Source organism: Narcine bancroftii, chromosome 6 (assembly GCF_036971445.1).
Source record: "Narcine bancroftii isolate sNarBan1 chromosome 6, sNarBan1.hap1, whole genome shotgun sequence".
Classification (NCBI taxonomy): Eukaryota; Metazoa; Chordata; class Chondrichthyes; order Torpediniformes; family Narcinidae; genus Narcine; species Narcine bancroftii.
This window is the reverse complement of record NC_091474.1, coordinates 71422886-71447380: the sequence shown is the minus strand read 5'-3', so window position 1 is coordinate 71447380 and position 24495 is coordinate 71422886. Positions and strand designations below refer to the sequence as shown.

The following is a 24495-nucleotide window of genomic DNA, read 5'->3' as shown; positions in this document are numbered from 1 at the left end:
TTTTAATTTTTTAACATTTTTTGGAGATTTATCTAATAAAGGTTCCAAAACACAGTTAAAATCTCCTCCAACCAGAACATTTTCATTAGCTTGCCCCAGAAGCAGAAATGCATCTGCAATAAATGTTTCATCATCCACATTCAGTGCATAAATGTTAAGTAAAGTCCAAAATTCATTAAAAATTTTACAATTCAACTTAAGAATACATCCTGCATTCATTTCCATTGATTGTAATTCAAAAGATAAATTTTTATGTATCAAAATTGCTACTCCCTTAGCTTTGGAGCTAAATTAAGAAAAAAACATGTCCAACCCAGTCCCCCTTCAATTTCATACTTTCTTTTTCATTCAAATGTGTCTCCTGTAAAAAAGCAATATCAATCTTCATCTTTTTAATGTAAGCCAAAACTTGCTTACGTTTGATCAGGATGTTTAATCCCTGAACATTAAAGGTAGCAAATTTCAAATTTGACATATCTAATACAATTGTTAAATACCAAAAATAATCTCAAAATTAATAATAACAAAGAAAAAAAAGTGAATTTTTTTTATATAGGACCCTCAAATTAAAATATATAGGCCCTCCAAATAAAAATAATATTCGTTAATAAGAGAAAAGAAAAACAACAAAAAAAACCCAAAAAAAACTACCAAAAGGTAGTAACTCCCTAAAAAAGATGGGTGTGGATTACCCACTAGTGACTGATGACTAACAAAGAAATTAGTGCAATCCCCTCCTCCCCAGCCAGCCAATCAAAAGTATTAACATATCACAAAAAAAATCAGCCTTGAGATTCCAGTCCAGATGGTGAACTCATTTCAAGAGTAGGTGAACTCTTTCCATTCTCATTCTTTCCACTTCTGCCATTTTGCCCATTTCCAAGTCCATCAGATTTTCTTTTAGGAAATAATGGTGGACTTCTTCTTTGTCCTCTGACATCCGGTAACGAATTAGCAAAAACCTTGCTTTATGTTCACTCTCAAAAAATTGAGATTGATAGTTTCCATAAAACACTTTCAACACAGCAGGATAACGAAAAGCAAATTTGTAACCTTTTATGCCATAAAACATCTTTAACTGGATTAAATTCATGTCGACGTCTGATGATATCTTGACTCAAATCAGGGTAGAAGAAAACTCTGCTATTCTGAACCATCATTGGAGCTTGCCTTTGTCTTGCATTTTGAACTGCAAGTCGAAGAATTGTCTCTCTGTCCAAATAATTCAAACAACGAACTAACACAGCTCTTGGAGGTTGACCAGGTAGGGGTGGTCTTCTTAAAGCTCTATGTGCTCTTTCCAATATCAGTCCATCAGGAAAAGACTCTTTTCCCCCAACATCTTGGGAATCCAATTTTTAAAAAATTTGACAAGATCTTGACCTCCTATACCTTCAGGCAAACCCACAATTTTCACATTATTTCTTCTGCTTTGATTTTCCAAATATTTGTTAACTCTTTTTCCCAGGCTCCTAAATCTTTAACTGATTTTTCCACCTTTACTATTGTTTCTGTATTGGATTGTACCTGTTGTTTACATTCAGAAAAAGAAGCTTCAAATTTTTTAATTCTATCTCATCATTATTTGATACCTGGCTCAGTACTGTAGCTTTGCAGCAAAGTTAAAGATGGTAGAAAAGTATTTATCCATATAGTAGCTGGTGTAGACTGTAGAGAGACTATAATTGGTTAGTGTTAGCAAAGGGGCGTAATCTTTATTTAAACTTCATTTCCATTTTTTTTTCCCCACATTAACTGCTGAGATTAATTTACAGGTGAGGTTTATTCAGCATCAGCCAAAGTAGTGGGTTTTTTTTTTACTCAACTAGAACTTGGAGAAAATTTGGCCAAATATACCTAATTTGTGTTTTTAAAAATTTTATTTAACAATTTTTAAACCACAACAGTAAGTACATTTCTTTCAATAACATAAAGTTATAAACATGTGGTATAAAAAAATTCCCCCATCCCTCCCTCCCTCCCACCCCCCAACCCAAAAAGAAAAAAAAGAAACAAGACTGGAGAATGCCAAGAAAGTAAAGTATATAACATAGTTTTTAATAATATGGTGTTTGTGGTTACCAAGAGAGGGAGTCTACAGAGAGCTTATTAAACATTCATACCTACTTCATATAAATATGGGTGCCATATCTTCCAAAAAACCTGATATCTATTTCGTAAATTATAAGTAATCTTTTCATGTGGTATACGTAACTTTCCATTCCCAAATCAATATCTGATTTCCAAGTAACAACGAGAAACTGCAAAAGCAATTTGTACAAATTCAATTTGATTCATAATTAATTTCAATTTACATTTAATATTCTTAATATTGTCTAATTAAAAACATCAGATCCTGCAGAAACTTAACCAATTATTCGTTCGTTCCAAAAAATTCTCAACTTCCAACCAAAATTGTGTAATACACCTAATTTAATAGACCTAATGCTCTAGTCTAAAGCAACCGTTCCACTCTGCGATGCAAGCAGCCAGGTCGTTTTTAATAGAGTTCCTGTCGAAAGGTATAAAGCTCCTATAAAATGTTGTAGAGTTCCTTTAGAAAGTAAAAAAAAATTGTTGTAATGTAGTGGAGGGGTGATTGCATGATAATAATCAATTGCATCATAATTCCTGAACTATTCAAATATCTTCCTTCCAGAGATATGTCCAAACAAGATTATTATTTTGTGATGCTCCAAGATCAACAGTTCTCTGATATATGGAATCCCAAATCTTTCTTTGATTTCTGCTTTTTTTCATAGCTCATTCCTTTTTCAGAAACTGAAAGCATTCAGTAATTCGGACATGCTTTGGTGAAATTCAGGATATGAAACACTTCAAATGCTGTACTGCCAACACACTATATGCAACAAATCTATTTTGAACTCTCATGATAGGGGAACCAATAATGCTTTCCAAAGTTTTTTTTAAATGTTTGTTCTACAGTAGCAGACTATTGATTTTTGTTGCATACGGAGAAACATGACATCTTCAATGAGTAGGGAATTCAATTAAATTGTAACCTGAGTTGACTGAATTATCTTGTGGACTGCATAAACAATGAAAAACACAGTACTGAACTTTGCTCTTTGTTTGGGTTGACTAATATAGTCCAAATGAATGCAAAAGGAATTCAATGTGCCGAAATTAAGGGATTAAATTGATAAATTATGATACACTTTTAAACCAGATAATATGAATAAGACACATACTTTATAATAAATGTTTTGGCATTGCATAATTTTTCATCATGATAATGTGTGGTTAATTGTGAAACTTATGGCAAAACAATTAAATTAAGTAAATCTCTTGTGTCTAGCCCCGTGCCAATCCCTTTCCAATCTGCAGTTTTTGTTTGGGGACAAAAGAATGCAATCGAGAGAAAAAAGCAGAAGATCTCATCTCTTGCGCTGACTGTGGTAGCAGTGGTGAGTTCAACCATTTGTTCAGTAGTAATGCAACAAAAGTAAAATTTTACAAAATGATTTTCCTTTTCTAGTTAACCTAACTATTAGCAAAGTTTACATATTTATCCTTTCTAATGCTCTACAAGCACTTGTGGCAATTCAAATTTGTATGACTTGTCTTTATACGAACTCTGAAGGATGGTTTTATGCATGTAGGAGATGTTGTGAAAATCATAGAGTTTAATTGTTCTTTGGAAGAAATGAACTAAATGCAAATAAATTAAACAATGTGTAGAGGAGGCCACTAGAAGCAGTAGGCGAGCCCTCCAGATACACAAGTAAAGTGTTGCATCACTTGGAAGAGCTGCTTGGTGGTGGTGAATGATGGTAAGGGAGGAGGTGGACACAAATGTAGTATTTCCTGCAGTCTTGGGGGTAGGTACCGTGGGGGGATTGGTGGAAAGGGATGAGGGAGTCACAGAGGGAGCTATTCTGCGGAAGGCAGAGAGGGGAAGATGTGCCCGGTGGTGGTGTCACGTTGCAGGTAGGGAAAATTTTGATGTGCAAGCTGGTGAGGTGGTGGGTAAGGGCGAAGGGAATTTTTAATGTGACCAATCTCCATGCCCTTGGTGATATACTTGACATAAAACACACAAAGATAAAACCTCTGGGCTGAATGCAATGTATCCCAGACTACTTTAGTAGGGGCCCTGAAGGATCTTCTTTTGGATCTTAGTTAGCCAGAGGTAAAGTACCAGATGTCCAGAGAACATTTGCTGTTGTTCCTTTCTTCAAGAATGACAGCAAGGTCAAGCCAGTGGTCTTGTATCATTGATAAAGAACTGTTGGTCAGGAAATACCTTCATTTGGAAAAGCAGGAATTGATTAGATGTCGTCAGCATAGCTGTATTGGTGGGAAATCCTGTATCACGAATGTTTTGAGGAGTTGAGACATTGATAAGGGGAATGTGGTAGATGCTTTTTACGTGATCTTTAGTAACAAGATTTCCTTTGTCATCTGGTCTAATGATCTATAAGATCTAGAGCTGCCTGACAATTTGGATTTTAAATTGACTTGGTATTGGGAAATAGACAATGGTGATGGAAGGTGCTGTAATGATCTGGAGTCTGTGTCCTCTGATAAACCACAAGATTGGGGCTTGGACCTTTGATATATTATTAACAACTTGAAAGTGAATTTCAGATAGGAAGATTGATAGTGATGCGGATCATGAGAAAATTTGTCAAAGGCTACAACATAATATCGAAGAGTTGAAAAGTTGGGTGGAGCAATGATATATTGAATTGATCCTGACGAGTGCAAAGTTATGCATTTTGAAAATTCAAATAAGCATGGGACATATATAGCAAATATTAGGGCCCGAGGGAAGATTGAACAGAGGGACCTTGAAATAAAGTTAAATAGATCTTTGAAAGTGGCAGCACAAATCGATAAGATTCTGGCCATCGTGTTCTATATAAGATCTGCGATGTTGTGTTACAACTTCGAGCATTGATTAGGTCATACTTGGAATATTATGCTCCATTTGAGTCACCACACCACAGGATGGGTATGATTGAACTGGCTAGGGTGCAGAGGAAATTTACCAGCATGTTGCCTGGATTGGATCATTTCAGTTGTAAGGAGAAACTAGATCAGCTGAATTTCTTTGCTGTGGAAGAAAGGAGATTGAGAGGTGACCTATTAAAAGTATTTAAAATGATTAGTGTAGAAAATGCAAATCTTTTTCTCATGTTGGGACTGCCAAGAAGGCTTAAATTTTAGGTGAGAGGTAAGATGTTTAGAGGGGATCTCAAGGGTATTCATTCACATTTCAGGTGATTAGAGTCTGGAATGCATTGCGTGAAGAAATGAGGAGGTAAATTTGATTAGCATATATACCGTACGTCCAACTGGTGGCATGGGATGTCCCACTGAATGATTCTGTGACAACTTGAGGAAAGTTGGATCAGGAAGATCACCTTTTTCTTGATCAGGTAAAGATGGGTTCAGGAAAATTTCTTTTAATTTTATTTTAATATACAGAATACGAGCCCGTGCCACCCAAATACCCTAATTAACCAATGACCCCGGTACATTTTGAATGGTAGGACGAAAGCGGAGCACCCACAGAAAACCCACACAGACATAGGGAGAATGTGCAAACTCATTATAGACAGCACGGGATTCCAACCCAGGTCACTGGCACTGAAATAGCTTTGCGCTAATCGTGCCACTCATGGGAAATGTGAGCAGTGAGTGCAGCTAATGGACTTCACTCAGGGAAATAATGGGCCAGTAGCCACTGATGTTAACTTTCTGGGTAGATTTCCAGTTTCAGAATATTTTTGGAAACTTGTAAATGTAATGTAGTAAAGCTGAGACTTAATTGTGTAACATCATCTCCAGTAGCTATGGAGTATTTGTGAAGTTTTTGTAGATGACTTTAGGTGACTTTCAAGGATTGACTTGCATTTGAGTTAATCGTGATATCCGTTCTGCCTCATTAAAATCTAATTATCTTTATTCAACTGCACAGATGTATTAGATGATGCAGTGCTTTTGCAAGAATGCTGAATTAAAGGATTTCATATTGAATATCATTGGTAAAACTTTAATCTTTTACTCCTGACTGACACAACGCTAGTGTTTTTTCAATATAATTTTTTTAATAAAAGAGAATTGCCATAGGTTTTGCTATTGCATAGCATTAATAAAAATGATAAAATTCTTGTGAAGCATTTTTGTTGTCTGGGAAGGATTATGTTAAACCCTATCTGTGTTGCAGTTATTTACAATGATGTACATTTCCCCAGTTGATAAAGAAAACTGGATGGTGGTTTTCCTCCCTGGTGCCAGAGTCCGGGATGTAGCCACACACCTGAAGAGGGAAGGGAAAGAGCCTGAGGTCATGCTTCACGTTGGTACCAACGACATTGGTAGGAAGGAAGGAAGTGGTCCTGCAAAATGAATGTAAAGAATTAGGCAGGGAGCTCAGAAGAAGAACCATTAAGGGTGTAATCTCTGCATTACTTCCTGTGCCACGTGATAGAGAAAGTAAAAATAGAGTCAGGTGGAGACTGAATATGTGGCTGAAGGGGTGGAGTAAAAGACAGGTTTTAAGTTCTTAAATATGGAAAGGGATAGGTCAGGTCCGAGGTTCAAGGTCTTCGAGTGGGGTAAGGCTAGATTTGAAGAAATTAGAAGGGATTTGCAGAAAATTATATGGGCTGATCTTTTTTCTGAAAAGGACGGAGAGGAGATTTGGAGGGTATTTAAGGAAGAGATATTGAGAGTACAGGATCTTTTCGTGCCAGTCAGATCGAAAGGCAAGGCCAAAAGCTTAAGGGAACCGTGGTTTTCTGGAAAAATAAGGAAGTTGGTTCAGGATAAGAGGGGGGGGGGCATATACTAAATTTAAGAAGCAAAAAATGGATAAGATGTATGATTATTACATAGATTACAGAAAAAACCAGAAGAAGGAAATTAGAAAGGCAAAAAGAAGGTATGAGGTGTCAATAGCTAATAAGGTAAAAGTGAATCCAAAGGGGTTTTACAGATATGTGAATACTAAAAGGAGGGTTAAGGATAGAATAGGACTGCTGGAAAATGAGAGTGGTAAACTGTTCGAGGAACCGTATCAGATGGGAGAGATATTAAATGATTTTTTCTCATCTGTGTTCACGAAGGAAAAGGACACTGGACTATGTGAAATAAGTGAGGCAAATGGCTTCTTTATGGAAAAGATAGGGATTAGTAAAGAGAGGGTTTTGGAGCTTCTAGGCTCAGTTAAAGTGGATAAGTCTCCTGGTCCTGATGGGATTTTCCCCAGGACATTAAGGAAGGTCAGGGAGCAAATAGCTGAGGCACTGTCAGTGATTTTTCAACGATTACTGGAGGAGGGGGTGGTGCCGCGGGATTGGAGGGTTGCTAATGTAGTTCCGTTGTTTAAAAAAGGGACGAGGTGACAGCCAAGTAATTAGAGGCCTGTAAGCTTGACTTCGGAGGTAGGGAAAATTATGGAGGGTATTCTTAGAGTTGGTGTGTATAAATATCTGGATAGGCAAGGATTGATCAGGAGTACCCAGCATGGGTTTGTGAAGGGGAAGTCATGTTTGACGAACCTTGTTGAGTTTTTTGAAGAAGTGACAAGAAAGGTGGATGAAGGTATAGGGCAGTTGATGTAGTCTTATCTGGATTTTAGCAAAGCTTTTGATAAGGTTCCACATGAAGATTAGTAAGGAAGGTTCGTTCGGTCACTAGGGATTAATAGAGAAATAGTAAGATGGGTTCAGAGGTGGCTGGAGGAGAGACAGCAGAGGGTCATGGTGAACAACTGTCTGTCAGGATGGAAGCCTGTGACAAGCGGAGTACCTCAAGGATTGGTGCTAGGTCCCCTGTTGTTCATAAATTATATTAATGATTTGGATGTTGGGATGCTTAACTGGGTAAGTAAATACGCAGACGATATGAAAATAGGGGGAGTGGTGGATAGTGAGGAAGGTTTTCAGGGATTACAGAGGGATTTGGTTTGTCTGGAGAGTTGGGCTGAAAGATGGCAGATGGAATTTAATGTAGAGAAGTGTGAGGTGCTTCATTTCAGTAAAAATATTCAAAAAAGGACATATGTACTAAATGGGAGGACATTGGGGAATGCACAAGAACCAAGAGATCTTGGAGTTATGGTGCAGCGTTCCTTGAAGGTGAATTCCTATGTTGACAGGGTGTTTAAGAAGCCATTTGGTATGCTAGCCATCATAAATCATAGCATAGAGTATAGGATCTAGGCAGTGATCCTACGACTGTTTAAGGTGTTGGTGAGGCCAGGTTTGGAGTATTGTGTTCAGTTCTGGTCTCCAAATTATAGGAAGGATAGAGATAAAGTGGAGAGGGTGCAGAAAGGATTTACAAGGATGTTGCCAGGCTTAAAATACCAAGAGTACAGAGAAAGATTGAAGAGGTTAGGACTTTAGTCATTGGAATGTAGACAGTTGAGAGGGGATTTGATAGAGGTGTTTAAAATTATGAAGGGAATAGATAGACTAGATGCAAGTAGACTCTTCCCCCTGAGCGCAGGGGAGGTTGAAACAAGAGGACTCAAGTTGAGGGTAAGGGGGCAAAATTTTAGGAGAAACGTTAGAGGGTGCTTCTTCACTCAGAGACTGGTGGCTGAATGGAATAATCTTCCAAACGAAATAGTTGAGGCAGGGTCAATTCTTTCATTTAAGAAGAGGCTGGATATATACATGGATAAGAGGGGGTTAGAGGGTGATGGGTGGAGAATAGGTGGAGGGATCTAGCGGACTTGTTTAAGTGAACCGGCGTGGACTCGTAGGGCTGAGAGGGCCTGTTTCCATGCCATAAACTATTTTATATATATCCAAAAAGCTTGAGACCGGACGATTTTTCAGTTAACTGGATTTTTTGGATATCTGAATAATGGCTTTAAGCAGCCGAGTAGCATCAGCAGATACATATTGGTTAATGGAAGAAAACGGAAGATCAGCCGTCGCCGATTCCCCAACACCTCCCCACCACTGTCGCCAAACCCCTCCCCACTGCTGTCACTGATCCCCTATTTGTGAAGTCTTTACAGGCTCTCTTCATGGTTTCTGTAAAGTCACTGTAGACAAAGTCTACACTTAGGCATAGCTCTTGCATTTCAAATGAGGTGTATTTTGTGAAATGTTAATGTCTCTTAAGGAATGTAAACTAATATCTAATCCCCCACATTCTAACCTTACCCATTAAGATACATTTTATTCCATAATTGTATTAACTTATTCCATAACAGTATCTAATTAGCCAGTTCACCCTGGATCCCATGCAATCTGACCTTCCTGATCATCCTCTCATGCCTGACCTTGTTGAAGGCCTTTTGAAAGTCGGAGTAGTAAATTTTACTTTCCTGCCCTCATCAATCTTCAAAAATCTAAATCATATTCATGAAAGGATTTTCTCAGCACAAAGCCATGCTGACTTTTCCTAGTCATGCCTTGCCTTTCCAAATACAAGTGTCATGAAGTCAAGTGCTTGTGCCATGTGTTAAATAAAGTGGTTTTAATTCCATTGTATGATTTATGGTTGAATATTAAGTTCTGCAGGATGAAACATTCTAGTCTGGCATTATGTTGTCCAGCATGTTTGGCATGTTTTGAATCTGTAATATATATCTATAAAATAATTATTTCTGTTTAATATCTTTGCAGCTACATAAAACCTTAGTTAGGCCACCCTTGAAATCTTGTATACAGTTCTGGTCACCACGTTATGGAAAAGATGGGAAGTCTTTAGAAAGGGTACTGCAGAGATTTACTAGGCTGTTTCTGCATCCCACACAATCCCTTCGTTCTCCCCTGAGTTTGCTTCATGTATAATTTCACTTTCAATTTTTCTGTTATTCTGGTTTTATCATTATATCACATAATCTTTGCAAATCAAATGTTACCTTTGCACTTAAAATTAGTTCATCAGTTTGCTTTAGATATTTTGCTTGGTTATTAAATCATTGCTTTCCACTAATTCTTCAGTCCACTAGTACCACCCTCCAGCATTCTAACTGCCTTTTCATGAGTACGTCTGGACACCCAAATGTTAGGAAACTAACAGCAACCTAACTGAATCCTGTTGTGTTTCGTATCACATGTCGACTTGAAGACACAGTTACTGTTTCTGGTATGACACGTCCACATGAAGACACAGTTACTGGTTGTCTCCTCGTTTAAGCCCACATGTCTCCTCATTTTGGATAATTTAATACCATAGTAGGATGCATTTACTTACCAAACTTGCAAGATGAACTATGCTTCTCATAACACTGGATAGAAATAACTGTGCACCAATATCAGCCATTAAAATATTTTTTTCTCTTTTGTAGGGCATCCATCATGTTTAAAATTTTCTCCAGAGTTAACAGCCCATGTGAAAACTTTAAGATGGCAATGTATTGAATGCAAGACCTGCAGTGCTTGTCGAGATCAAGGAAAAAATGCTGTAAGTATTAAATGTGTTCCTTCAAGCTGCTAAAGATAATCTATCCAACTAGATGTTTTGTAGCTAAGTGGGAATTTTGTGTTTGTGTGTGTGTGTGTGTGTGTGTTTGTGTTTTTAATGCACACACATATATGTACATATAATTAATGTGGAGGTTAGGGAACTTGGATGTAAATAGCAATGTCTTGAATATCCATATTACAGATGAGGAGATGCTGGAGGTATTCAAACATCTAAAGGTAGATACATCTCAAGGGCCTGATCAAGTATATTATGAAATAGTATGGGAAATTAGGGAAGAAATTGCAGGAACCTTGGCAGAGATATTTTCTAGAAGACTAGATGGTGGCAAATGTTGTGCCTTAAAGAAGGCTGCAAGGAAAAGCCAGGGAACTACTGGCCATTGAGCTTAATATTAGTCATGGGGAAATGCTGGAAGGGATTCTGAGAGATAGGATCCACTTGCATTTGGAAAGGCAGGGTCTTATTAGGAATAGTCAGCATGGCTTTGTGTGTGGGAAATAGTGTCTGACAATTCTGATTGATGTTTTTGAAGAGGTTTGATGAAGGCAGGAAACTTCACAGCTGGTCTGGAAGATCAAATTGCAATGACCTGGCCAAGTGGATACAAAATTTCCTTGATGATAGGTGATAGAGGATGGCAGTGCAGAGTTGTTACCCAGATTTGAGGCCTGTGACCAGTGGCATGGTTATGTACCTATATTAAAAGGAAATGAAAAAATTCAAGCAGATGGGAACACCACATCCAACACATCTAGCAAATGTAGCTCCTTTCATCCCTGCTTCCTTGTAGGAGCAGTGAGCCCACATTAGCTACAACATTGTTTAGAAAACCACATTTCTTTTTTTGATTAATATAGTGGAAGAATTGTTTTTCCAGGAGTGATTAAGTTGGCTGAGTTTACACTGGGTTGAGACAAATGAAAATGCCTTCTTTGAAATGTATTGCGTGAACCCCAGTTTCAAGAGACTGGTCTGGATAGATGCAAGGATGATGTTTCTTTTGGCTGGGATGTCTGGAACCAGGGATTGGCCATTCAGGACCCTTTTCACTCAAACTGTCATGAAACCAGAACTCTAGAAGAGGACTGTGAGATTGAGTTGCTGAGTATATTCACCATGAAGATTGATAGCATAGGACAAAGGCATTAAGGTCAGCCATAATCTTATTGAACAGTAGAGGTTGTACAACAGGCCAAATGATCAACTCTGACTTAAGTTCTTTGAAGGATATACTTGAATTAACATAATTTCCAGGAAACTGTCAGCATTCACAGTTATTACATTATGAACAGTCGGTTAAACATGGAAATGCAGCAACTTTGTCAGCATTTGCGTACTGTTTCTTAGAATGTGTTCTTTTGTAGCTGTCTTCAGTGAAATCTTAAATGAGTTGACAAAAAGTGTACTGGTTGTAAAAAGCTTGTGCTTTGTTTCATAAATGTGATTTTATGCAATAAGTGTTGAGCAATTACAATCATAAAATACCAAGATGACAAAAAAGCATAATTTCATATATATCCTCAGTTAAATTTCACACAATAAATTTTGATTTTTTGGGGGATATCAATCTTAATTTAGTTCTCAATAAAACAAAATTAAAATGATCTTTAAAATTTAATTCTGGTTTAGCATCAATTTGGATTTCTCAAACTTGGCATTTTATCTTTTACATTGGATGTTCTATGGGGGAAAATACTACCTGAAGGTTATGTTGATCATGTATTTGTCCAGTTGTACCTTTCTCAAACTTCTTCCAATTTGTCAATCCTGGTACTGGATTATGTTCTGAATTCCACACCTGTCAACGTTCTGTTCAGTTGGATCTATAGTTTTGCATTCCCTCACACATTCTCTCATTTTCTTTCGTGCTCTCTCCCTCGCTCTCTCACTTATTCTCTCCTTCGATCTCTCTCTCTCTCTCCCCCCCTTGTGCTCTCTCCCACGATCTCTTTCTCCATCATGCACTCCCCCCGTGCTCTCTCCCTCATTCCACGCACCCTCTCCTTCACATGCTCTATCTTGCACGCCCTCACACACCCTCCCGCTCTCTCTCACCCTTGCTCCCTCCCCCTTGCCTTTCTCATCTCTCTTTCTCTCTCATCACAGACTGATTATTGAGATTCCATTCATCCTTTTGATTAAAATAGTTCAATTTTTCCCTTTGTTACATGACACATAAATCGCAAACTGGACTGAGGTGAATAAAGTTAACAAACTGATGTAATTTTAAAGTTGAACTTTTCCTTTCAGAAGAAAATAGGAGCAGGAGTTAGCCTCCAGGCCCTTCAAACCCTCTTCACCACTGATTAAGATTGTGACTGATGTATGCTGCCCTCAACTTTGCCATTTCAGCATATCCCTCTTTGATGAAATATTTATCTGCCTGTACCTTAAATACTTCTAATTCAGATTCCACCTCCAAATTTACAGAGAATTCCAGAGATTCACCCCAACCCTTGTGTCAAGAAATGTCTGTGTACCTCAATTGTAAATGGCAAGCCCTATTTCATATAGTGGGTACCCTTGTTTGTGACTGCCTCACAAGTGAAAATATCCCCACTCTACCCTTTAAATCCCCCTTTTTTTACATGTTTGGATAAGGTCACCTCTCTATTCCAAATGCAGGAATGCAGACCCAAACAATTTATCTCTATTGGTAAGACAATCATATTGCAATCATATTAGAAACAAAGTCACTTATTAATTTAAGTACTTGGAAACAGAGTTGAAAAAGCAATGTCAATTAATTGATATGTTTTCCAATTTTTCTCTTGTAGGACAACATGCTTTTCTGTGACTCCTGTGATCGAGGGTTTCACATGGAATGTTGTGACCCACCTCTGTCCAGAATGCCAAAAGGTATCATTGCATTAAATCTGTTAACAAATCTCATTTTTTTTCAAAATGTAATACAGTAGGTTTCCGTTTATCTGAAATGCTTAGGACTGGACCTATCTTGGTTAAGCGGATTTTTTTGGATATTCGGGAATTTTCTGTAAAGGAGCCCAGTAGGATCAGGAGAACACTTGTATCAGCTGTCGCCAATCCTTGACACCTCCTCACACAGTCATCAATTCACGACACCTCCCCACCTCCGTCACGAAACCTGCCCGGGAGCCTGAGGTCTCACCTCACTTGTAAGTGGTAGGAGATTGTCCTCCAGCTGAATTTCAGTGACCCCCAATGGAAGGCTATTTGACAGAGGGAGCAGCTCGGGCAAGCAGGGAGAGAGCGCGGCTCGGCGGGCGAGCTGGGAGAAAGCAGGTTATTCAATTCAAATTCTGAAAATGCCACAATGCAATTTATCACAAAATTGCATAATTCATGGCAAAAATGACAATTTCTAAATAAATAATTAGCGCTATCCTTCCCTTCAAGGTGTAACCTGTGGACAAATGTCTCCTTGGTAAGACTGATTCCTTGTAACCCCACTTGAGGACAGTGGGCAAAATTTTTTCAACTTTTTTTCCAAATTATGATGTCACATCTCACCCGAAAAATCTTTTGGAATTTCAGTTCATCGGTTCTTGGTTAATCGGAAATGTACTGTACATACTTAATATTGATATTTAATTTTGAGCCATTTTAATGAAGATGCTATCAAAATTAGTGTGTTAATATATTTTGATGTAAATTTCACCAACCTTTTTTCCTCCCAAGAAAACTTTTCTCTACTTGTCCGAGAAGACTAAATCTCTTTAGGCACAGATGTTAATTTGGAGCTGGACATGCCACCTCATATTGGATAGTATCAGCTGAGTGTTATGAAAGAAAGCATTGAACAGGTTGAAGCTATATCTCATCAATCTGTTCATTACACAGAAATTACGCATTCTATCATTTTGAGCTTTATCACCCCATGCTCTCGCCTCTGGAGGTGGTAGAAACAAATGATCAATTTGTTCTCTCAGTTTCAAATGTCATTTGTTATATTAATTAATTGAATAATGAAGAGAATACTGAAGGAAAGGGTGATGGGTATATGGAACAAGCTACCAGGATAGGTAGTTGAAGAAAGTACTAATGCAATGTTTAAGAGCTTTTAGATAGATACATAGCTAAAATGGGTTTGGAGGAATATGGGCCAAATATATACAGGTGGGAATAGTGTGAGTGGGACAGTTTTGGTTGGCATTGACCAGTTGCGCCAAAGGGCCTGTTTCCGTGCTGTATGACTATGACTTAATTTGCTTACAACTGGACCAAAATTGTCTTCTATTTGTTTCCTTACGTTTTCTCTCGGTCTGGCTGTTTCTCAGGATTTTTGGATTATTTAAAATCTTCTTTATGTGTTTATTATATCTAATGCCTTATATTTTCCCCTTTCTTGCATTAAACTGTGTTATGTTTCCTCTTTGTTCTAAAGTATTTGTTGGTATCATTGGGAGTAGAGTGGGCATCATGGTTGGCATAGCGGTTAGCACAGTGCCTTTACAGCGCTGTTTGTAAGGAGTTTGTACATTTTCCCTGTGTGGGTTTTCGCTCTCCGTTCAAAACATACCGGGAGTGTAGATTTTTCTTCTTTGGCTTGGCTTCGCGGACGAAGATTTATGGAGGGGGTAAAAAGTCCACGTCAGCTGCAGGCTCGTTTGTGGCTGACCAGTCCGATGCGGGACAGGCAGACACGATTGCAGCGGTTGCAAGGGAAAATTGGTTGGTTGGGGTTGGGTGTTGGGTTTTTCCTCCTTTGCCTTTTGTCAGTGAGGTGGGCTCTGCGGTCTTCTTCAAAGGAGGCTGCTGCCCGCCAAACTGTGAGGCGCCAAGATGCACGGTTTGAGGCGTTATCAGCCCACTGGCGGTGGTCAATGTGGCAGGCACCAAGAGATTTCTTTAGGCAGTCCTTGTACCTTTTCTTTGGTGCACCTCTGTCACGGTGGCCAGTGGAGAGCTCGCCATATAATACGATCTTGGGAAGGCGATGGTCCTCCATTCTGGAGACGTGACCCATCCAGCGCAGCTGGATCTTCAGCAGCGTGGACTCGATGCTGTCGACCTCTGCCATCTCGAGTACCTCGACGTTAGGGGTGTGAGCGCTCCAATGGATGTTGAGGATGGAGCGGAGACAACGCTGGTGGAAGCGTTCTAGGAGCCGTAGGTGGTGCCGGTAGAGGACCCATGATTCGGAGCCGAACAGGAGTGTGGGTATGACAACGGCTCTGTATACGCTTATCTTTGTGAGGTTTTTCAGTTGGTTGTTTTTCCAGACTCTTTTGTGTAGTCTTCCAAAGGCGCTATTTGCCTTGGCGAGTCTGTTGTCTATCTCATTGTCGATCCTTGCATCTGATGAAATGGTGCAGCCGAGATAGGTAAACTGGTTGACCGTTTTGAGTTTTGTGTGCCCGATGGAGATGTGGGGGGGCTGGTAGTCATGGTGGGGAGCTGGCTGATGGAGGACCTCAGTTTTCTTCAGGCTGACTTCCAGGCCAAACATTTTGGCAGTTTCCGCAAAGCAGGACGTCAAGCGCTGAAGAGCTGGCTCTGAATGGGCAACTAAAGCGGCATCATCTGCAAAGAGTAGTTCACGGACAAGTTTCTCTTGTGTCTTGGTGTGAGCTTGCAGGCGCCTCAGATTGAAGAGACTGCCATCCGTGCGGTACCGGATGTAAACAGCGTCTTCATTGTTGGGGTCTTTCATGGCTTGGTTCAGCATCATGCTGAAGAAGATTGAAAAGAGGGTTGGTGCGAGAACACAGCCTTGCTTTACGCCATTGTTAATGGAGAAGGGTTCAGAGAGCTCATTGCTGTATCTGACCCGACCTTGTTGGTTTTCGTGCAGTTGGATAATCATGTTGAGGAACTTTGGGGGACATCCGATGCGCTCTAGTATTTGCCAAAGCCCTTTCCTGCGGACTGGTCAGCCACAAACGAGCCTGCAGCTGACGTGGACTTTTTACCCCCTCCATAAATCTTCGTCCGCGAAGCCAAGCCAAAGATTGACCTAACGAACCTAACTTAACCCCCTTCTAATTCTAAGTGCATGTGTATGTAATGTCTGTATATGTTCTCCCAGAATCACAGTGCGGCTTTCGCGCAAACAGAGGAACCACTGACATGGTCTTTGCCCTCAGACAGCTCCAAGAAAAGTGCAGAGAACAAAACAAAGGACTCTACATCACCTTTGTTGACCTCACCAAAGCCTTCGACACCGTGAGCGGGAGTGTAGATTAATGGAGTGTAAATTGACATACATGCTGTATGTCTAAATTTATATTAAAAAAATATATTAAAAATCAAAATTTAAAAATCGGACACTCAGTTTTTTTGCCTGCTCAACATTTCAGAAAGATCATGGATAATCGTTTACCTTGGCACCACTTTCCTGCACCAATCTCTTATTCGATGACTGACTTGATATCCAAAGATGTATTAATGTCAATAATGGAAATACTCAATGATAAGTAATCCACAGCTCTGTTGGGTCAAGGATTCCAAAGAATCGCTAGTCTCTGGGCAAAGAAATTATTTCTTATTTCAAATCTGAATGGCTGACCCCTGATTGAAGGACTATTTCAGTGCGATACTTATCGATGTCGGTGCTGCACAATTGCTCAGCCAAAGGAGGTCTAAGGCGCTCCTTCCGTCCGATAGCCTACACATCACCCTTGGGCAAGATGTAGTACCTGTTTAGCCTCCTAATCATTGCAGATGGTGATAGTTTTTGCAAGCAGATTATACAAATTGGAATTTTGTGATTGTAAACTAAAAACACTGGGCAAATGAATCTGCTGATCAATGGCCAGAGTACCCGTCTTTAATTCTCTATTTATCCTAGCCTATCCCCCCCCCCAGTCCCTTCAATCCTCATGTACTCAGCAATCATAAAAGTAATTGCAATTACCATGGCCAATTTTTCACATGGCTATACATTTTATGCATTATTGCATTTGATCTGCAAGGTCTAGGATAAAATGAAGCATACAAATCTCCAGTATTTAGTGAATAGAAATTATGAATTAGGGTTGACAAGGAATACTCATCATCAACTCCCAAAGGTTGATTTAATTTCCATTTCCACTGGTTCAGCATGCAACAAGCATCTTTCCATCTCCACTTCTGTGTTCCCGAACTTCACTAGTGATCTTGTTGTTATTCTCAGGGGTAGGTCTTAGTTCTTATCATAATTAAAGAAGAATACTGGATTGGATTTCAAAAATATCTATTATTAATGTGACATCCATGGATAAACCTATGAACTGTAGCAATATGGTTATAAAAGATATGGGAATCTGAATTTCTGTTTGCAAGCTGTTTTATTGAATAATTGCTGCTGGGTTTTGAGTCCTTGTGAATATGAAAGTTGCAAAAGTAGCAATTCTCCTATCCAATGTGTTTTCCAATGAATATCTCCTACATCAGTTATTCAAAGATATTTCTCATGTACATTTCTGTAAGTATAGAGTATGCGACACAGATTTGAAACTTTTAAGAAAGCTCATGACTGTATTCTTCACCACAGGGATGTGGATCTGTCAAATATGTAGGCCAAAGAAAAGAGGAAGAAAATTGCTGCATGAGAAAGCTGCTCAGATCAAACGTCGTTATGCAAAACCACTTGGACGTCCCAAAAACAAACTAAAGCAAAGAACCATGTATGTTTATCCTTTGGATCTTATAACAAATAATTTTTTTTAAGTTTACTTGCACTATTTTAATTAGTATGTTTGACAAGATTCCATGTAATTGTCAGTCTTTCAAGTACTATTACTTTAGATCAGAGGAAATCAGGACACAGGAGATTTTTAAAACAGCACATGGGCTTTTTAAAATGAGGATACACCTTTACTAAGCAACTGTTTTCAATGTTGTCAATAAATATGAATGGGGCAAAAATTAAAATGTCTATCTCATTGCTGCAGCTTCATATTAAAACATGCTCCTTAGCTGCACTGACCTACAAACGAATTGGCACACAGAGGTACAGGCTCGCACTGGGGTGACATCACAATGGTCCTGGTGGGAGGGGCCAAAAAGGATCATGGGAGTGGTTCAGATAAGCTCTTGGAGAGTTCCAGTAGTCAGTTGGTTGGTTCAGCTCTCTCACAGCTTCTGTGAGTTTTTTTTTCTTTCATTCATTCGTTGCACAGCACACCAACCACAGTGGTGACCCCGACAGACCCAAATGGGATTTTGGACCCCACGATGAACAACATGAGCACACAGAATGCAGTCTCACTGAAGCTGCCAACTGTTTGGCCCTCACAGCCGCGAGTCTGGTTCGAACAGACTGAGGCCCAGTTTCAGGTCAGGCAGATCTCTGCAGACTCAACTAGATATTACCATGTGGTCAGTTCTCTTGACCAGGAGACTACCAGACTAATCATCAACTTCTTACATCAGCCGCCAGCTGCAAACGGGTATGAGGCAATTAAGGCTCTCCTTATCCGCACCTTTGGCCTTTCCCACCACGAACGAGCAGCACAGCTGCTCCACATGCACGGCCTAGGCGATCGCACGTCGTCTGTCCTTATAAATGATATGCTGGCACTAATGGGCGGCCACAGTCCCAGCTTACTGTTTTAGCAGATATTTCTCAAATAGATGAAGGAAGACATCTGCCTACTCCTCACAGATGACTTCAGCAGGTTAGCAGCCCCTGAGGATGTCCTGTGGCACACCAAGCAATATGATGGGGTGTCCGTTGACCTAGTTGCTGCATCAAGCCCAGTATCTCATCTCTCTCCCACTCCACCAAAGAGGCCTGCGATAGTCACAACAGGTGGAGACTCAAACTTGGGACGGTGGTGTTTCTACCATCAGAAATAGGGTTCTAGAGCCCACCGCTGCTGTCCACCTTGCTCCCATCCAAGATACGCAGGGGCTGGCCGTTGCTGATGGCTATGACAGTCGGCTGCCGAGACGGCCTCTTTTATCTATGAGCTCTGCACTCGGTGGCATTTCCTCATGGACACGGGGCGGAGGTCAGCATCTTGCCCCCCTCGAACCGAGACCAGCAGGAAGTCAGGACCATCCCCCACTGCCGCCAACAATAGCAGTGTACGTGTGTACGGGGTGTGGACCATCCTGCTCTGGTTCAGCTTCTGCCATTTTTCTTGGACCTTCACTTTGGATAACGTGTCTTAGCCCCTACTGGGTGCAATCTTCCTTTGAGCTCACTGCCTCCTGGTGGACCTGAAAGGGCACTGTCTGGTCAATTCCAGGACCTTCCAAACCTTCACCCTTCAAATAACCAAGTTGCTGGCAGAGCAGCTGCCACTCCCACCATGACTAGGTAACCTTATTGGGCAACAGGTTTGCCAGAATCCTGGTAGGATTCCCGACCATTATAATGTCACAGTTCTCCACCACAGTTCAGAAACATGGTGTCCAGCACCATATCCCCGTGCAGTGACTGACACTGCACACCTGGCTTCCTCCCGCCAAGCTTTGGCTCACCAAGGAAGAATTTAGGAAAATGGAGGAGATGGGAATCGTCCGGTGCTCAGACAACCCATGGATCTCTTCTCTATACATGTTGCTGAAGTCTTCTGGGAGAATGTAGACCTCATGGGGACCACTGCTGGCTCAACGACGCCACATCAGCTCACCAGGACCCAGATATCCACATCTAGGACTTCACGGCCAATCTACACGGAGCTAGAATCTTCTCAAAAATCAACCTGGTCCGGAGGTACCACCAGATCTCCATACACCCCAGCAATGTCCCCAAGACAGCCCTCATCACTTTGTCCGGCCTTTTTAAGTTCCTCCACATGCCATTCGGCTTCAAAAACGCAGCGCAGACTTTCTAGAGACTCTTGAACTCGGTGGGGCATGGCCTGGATTTCGTTTTTATCTTCCTAGACAACATCGTCATCGGCAGTTATTTGTGACAGGAGCACATAACACACCTGCAGCTGCTCTGCCAGCAACTGAACAATTATGGCCTAGCCATCAACCCAGCAAAATGTCAGTTTGGCCTAATGGCCATTGATTTCCCTGGGCACTGTATCGATCAACACGAGGTGCTCCCTCTTTCATCAAAAGTAGAGGCCACTTAAAGTTCGCCAAGCCAGCTACTGTCATAGGATTGCAGGAGTTTGTTGGGATGGTCAACTTCTACCACTGGTTCCTGCCTTCAACTGCCAGGATCATGCGACCTCTTTTCAAGCTGCTGTCCGGTCAGACCAAAGAACACAGCTGGGATGCGGGATCTTTGTCAGCTTTCGACCAGGCCAAAGACGCTGTGAGCAATGCCATCCTTCTAGTGCATCCGCGTGTTGATATGCCCACCGTCCTCACAGTCAACGCATCCAGCACAGCCGTTGGGGGCATCCTGGAGCAGCTGATTGATGGACATTGGTGACCACTCGCTTTCTTCAGCAGACACCTGGGGCCCCTGGGGCAGAAGTATAATGCATTCAACAGGGAGTTGCTAGCCCTCTACCTCACCATATGGCTTTTCTGCTATTTCCTCAAAGGATGGGATTTCACAGTCTTCACCGATCGTAAGCCCCTCATTTTTGCCTTAGCCAAGGTGGCCGGCAAAGCAACAGTATCACCTCTCTTGTATCTCAGAGTACACGATAGCTATCAAGCACATTTCCTGCAAGAACAATCTCGTGGCTGACGCTCTGTCCCTACGTCTGCCCTATCTGTGCACTTGCTGTCCCATGGAATTGACTATACAGTGCTCATAGCGGCCCAGTGGCTGGATGGCAAGATGCCAGCCTACCACACTGCAATCTCAGGGCTACAGCTGGAAGACATATGCTTCGGGTCATCCAAAGCCACATTCCCTGTGACGTGTCCACTGGCCAACCTAGGCCCATCGTTCCCGCCGCGTGGAGGTGTTGCGTCTTCTGGGCAACAACTCAACTGGTCGCAATCAGATTAATGTGGCATGGCCTGCATAAACATGTCAGCCACTGGGCTAGAACTTGCCTGCACTGTCAGACATCCAAGATGCAGAGGTATATGAAAGCCCCTCTTCAGTCCTTCCCGCTGACACACAGATGATTTGACTACGTCCATGTGGACATTGTCGGGCTGCTGTCATTTTCCAGAGGTGCCACGTACCTATTCACGATGGTGGGCAGGTTCACTAGATGACCAGAAGCTAACCTGTTCTTGGACACTTCCACGACATCCTGTGCCATGGCCCTCATTACTAACTGAATAGCCTGTTTCAGCCTTCCTTCCAATATCACATCGGACAGGGAGACACACTTCACGTCCAGCCTATGGGTAGTGCTGGCACAGTTCCTAGGGACCCGGGTACATCACACCACGGCCTACCACCCACAGTCTAATGATCTTGGGGAAAGGTTTCATTTGATTTGAAGACGGCCCTCATGGTATGGCTTCAAGGCCCGGATTGGGTGTACGAGCTGCCTTGGGTGCTCCTTGGCATCCTCACAGTGTTGGAGGAGGATTTGGACACATCCTCCGCTGATTTTGTCTATGGGGCCCAGCTGACAGTCCTGGGAGAGTTTGTGCCAGCTTACGTGACTTCGTGAGGTGGGGATGATGGCCCTTGTACCAACCTTACACCATGGTCCAGCTCCATCCTACATCCCAAAAGATCTCGAAGACTGGGAATACGTCTTCATGAGAGGTTCCTTCAGCGCCCATACAAAGGTCTATACAAGGTGTTACGACACAACGGGACTATGTGCCTTTTGGTCATTAGGGGTAGGCAGGAAACATTCATGGTCAACTGTCTCAAACCGGCACACCTTGACCTCAACCAATCAGTAACTTCCAGCCCTATGGTGGAGAGGTCGGCCTCCCAAACGTACGAACAGTGGATTCAGCACCTCCGAACACCAATTCTTTGGGGGTGGGGTGTTCATGTAGTGAACTGCACTGATCCACAAATGACCTGGGTCATCACTGGGCTGATGTCTCAATGATACTGGTGGGAGGGTCAAAAAAGATCATGGGACTGTTGTTGATAAGCTCTCGGAGAGTTCCAGTAAAGTGAGATGGTTGGATTAAAATTGATCAGTAGCATGTTATGAGATAGATATCATTACCTATCAAGCTTAGTGAATGCTTACACTCTACACTCATCATGTCAAGTCATCTTTATTTATCGTTCATACCATGCTCGCACGGTAAAGACATGATAGTGTTTCTCCAGGACCACGGAGCATATTTACATAAACAAAAGATAGAAGTTAAACACATAAAATATTAAATATTAAGATGTACATTGTAAAAGTCCCCAGTAGCAAGGTACTCTATGCATATTTGTTCAGGGAATTCAGGAGTATGATGGCCTTGGGGAAAAACTTGCCCAATCTGGACATATGGGCCCTAGTGCTGCAGTACCTCCTACCAGAAGAGTGAACAGTTTACTTGAGGGGTGTGTGGAGGCCTTCACAATGTTTATTGCCTTTTGTCTGCATTGAGTGTTGTAGATGTCCCTCATGGAAGGAAGAAAGCCCCCAATGATCTTTTCTGCTGACTTTACTATCCTCTGCAAGGACTTGCGGTCGGAGGAGGTTCAGCATCCAAACCAGGTGGTGATGCAGATGCATTATCCCCTTTTCCAAATAATTTTGAATAACTATGATGCTTAACAACATTGTGCCAGCTCCTTAAATTCTGTTAATTGAGGGGAACTCTATTACAGTATATATTTGATGGTGGTGCAGAGTTTTATTACATTCTCTAAAACAGAAACAAACTTGTTCAGTAGCCGTAATTATAGTCTACATTTTATCTGTGTGATCAGTTTTGTATGGCAGTAGGAAATTTCATAACTGTGTCCATCCTTTTATAGCTTTCTTCTTTAACTGGTTGGATGTTGGCAAGCATAAGGATATTTTATATTTAATTCTAATATTAATGTTTTCATTTTTCCTCACAAGACTGAGAACATTTGGCCATTCAGTCAATACTGCCCCTCAGGTCAATCCCAATAACCCCATGCCTTTTAACCATCCCCCCTCACTTGCCAATTGTCCTGCCACCTTCCTGAAGGTAATGTACAATCACCAAATTAATCTCCCAACAAACTTGTCTTTGGGATGTGGGAGGAAACCAAAGGACATTGGTAGTACCACATGGGTGCAGGGAGAACATGCAAACTACACACACTCTTGAGACACTTCAACCATGAGGCAGCAACATTACTCATGTGCTACTCTTTAAACAATGACAAGACTTTACAATTTGTATTTTGATGAACACATTTGACCATCTTGTTTTCTTTCTTTCTCTTGGATCTGTACTTCTAATTTTTCTTGGTGGACCCACTCTGTAGCCCGAGTAAAAAATGGGAGTGTGTACCTCATTCTATTTGTCTTGGTTATTTTGTCAGGTTTTGATAACACTGTGTTTAGTGTTAATACTCATTTTATTCATGTGATGGAACCTGGTTTTATTATTTCTAGATATGTATTCCAACAGGATGTTGCTGAAAAACAAATAGCAGGAATCCAAGATGTTGTTTTCTTTCCCTTTCTTATCCAAGGAATACAATGTCCATTTATCACCCCCCACCTAGATCTCAATTAATGTAAACTTTGGATCATGCCTAATTTTTTTCTGTTTTTGTTTCTTATGTTGAGAATTTGCCTGATATTATTAATGCAGAACTATTGGTTACTCATTTGAATCGTTCAATCTCATCACTTCAGACCTTGCAGAATTCAAATACAATCATAGCGCCTCTGGCCTGTTTCACATGATTATCAACTGCTTGTGTGCAGTCCTGGTCACCTATTACAGGAAGGATGTAAAGAGTTTGAAGAGAGTACAGAAGAGACTTACCAGGATGTTGCCTGGATTAGAAGGTATGAGCAGTAAGGAGAAGTTGGACAAATTTAAATTGGTTCTCTGGAACATTGAGGCTGAGGGGAGACATAATGGAAGTATAAAAATATGAGAGACCTTGATATGGTAGACAGATTTTTTCCCCCAGGTTAAAAGTAGCACATACCAGAGGATATGCATTTAAGAAGAAGAGGTTTGAGATGGTAAAGTGCAAAGGAGATTTGTAGCATTGTTTTTTTTAAAAAAAAGCCCAGAGTGATAGGTGCCTGGATAGGGTGCCAGGTATAGTGGTAGAAGTAGATACAATAGTAGTTTTAAGAAGCTTTTGGGTAGACACATGACCTTGCA

General features: G+C 41.0%; 1 protein-coding gene and 1 long non-coding RNA gene across 9 annotated transcripts in view; one reads left to right on the top strand and one right to left on the bottom strand.

Annotated features, from left to right (window-relative positions):
- The window catches only part of kat6b (K(lysine) acetyltransferase 6B), a 145972-nt gene that overhangs the window by 38554 nt on the left and 82923 nt on the right, over window positions 1-24495 (top strand). For 6 of the 8 annotated variants that reach the window (XM_069885257.1, XM_069885259.1, XM_069885256.1 and 3 more), the window contains exons 3-6: window positions 3320-3428; window positions 10286-10401; window positions 13203-13284; window positions 17882-18014. In XM_069885257.1, the coding sequence (XP_069741358.1) occupies window positions 3320-3428; window positions 10286-10401; window positions 13203-13284; window positions 17882-18014 (440 nt within the window). Of the gene's footprint in view, window positions 1-3319; window positions 3429-5947; window positions 6015-10285; window positions 10402-13202; window positions 13285-17881; window positions 18015-18407; window positions 18780-24495 lie in introns of those variants that run through there. The other 2 variants (XM_069885261.1, XM_069885262.1) reach the window with 2 other exon arrangements.
- LOC138736197 (uncharacterized) overlaps window positions 1-24495 on the bottom strand; it is a 106632-nt gene that overhangs the window by 3998 nt on the left and 78139 nt on the right. The window lies entirely within an intron of this gene.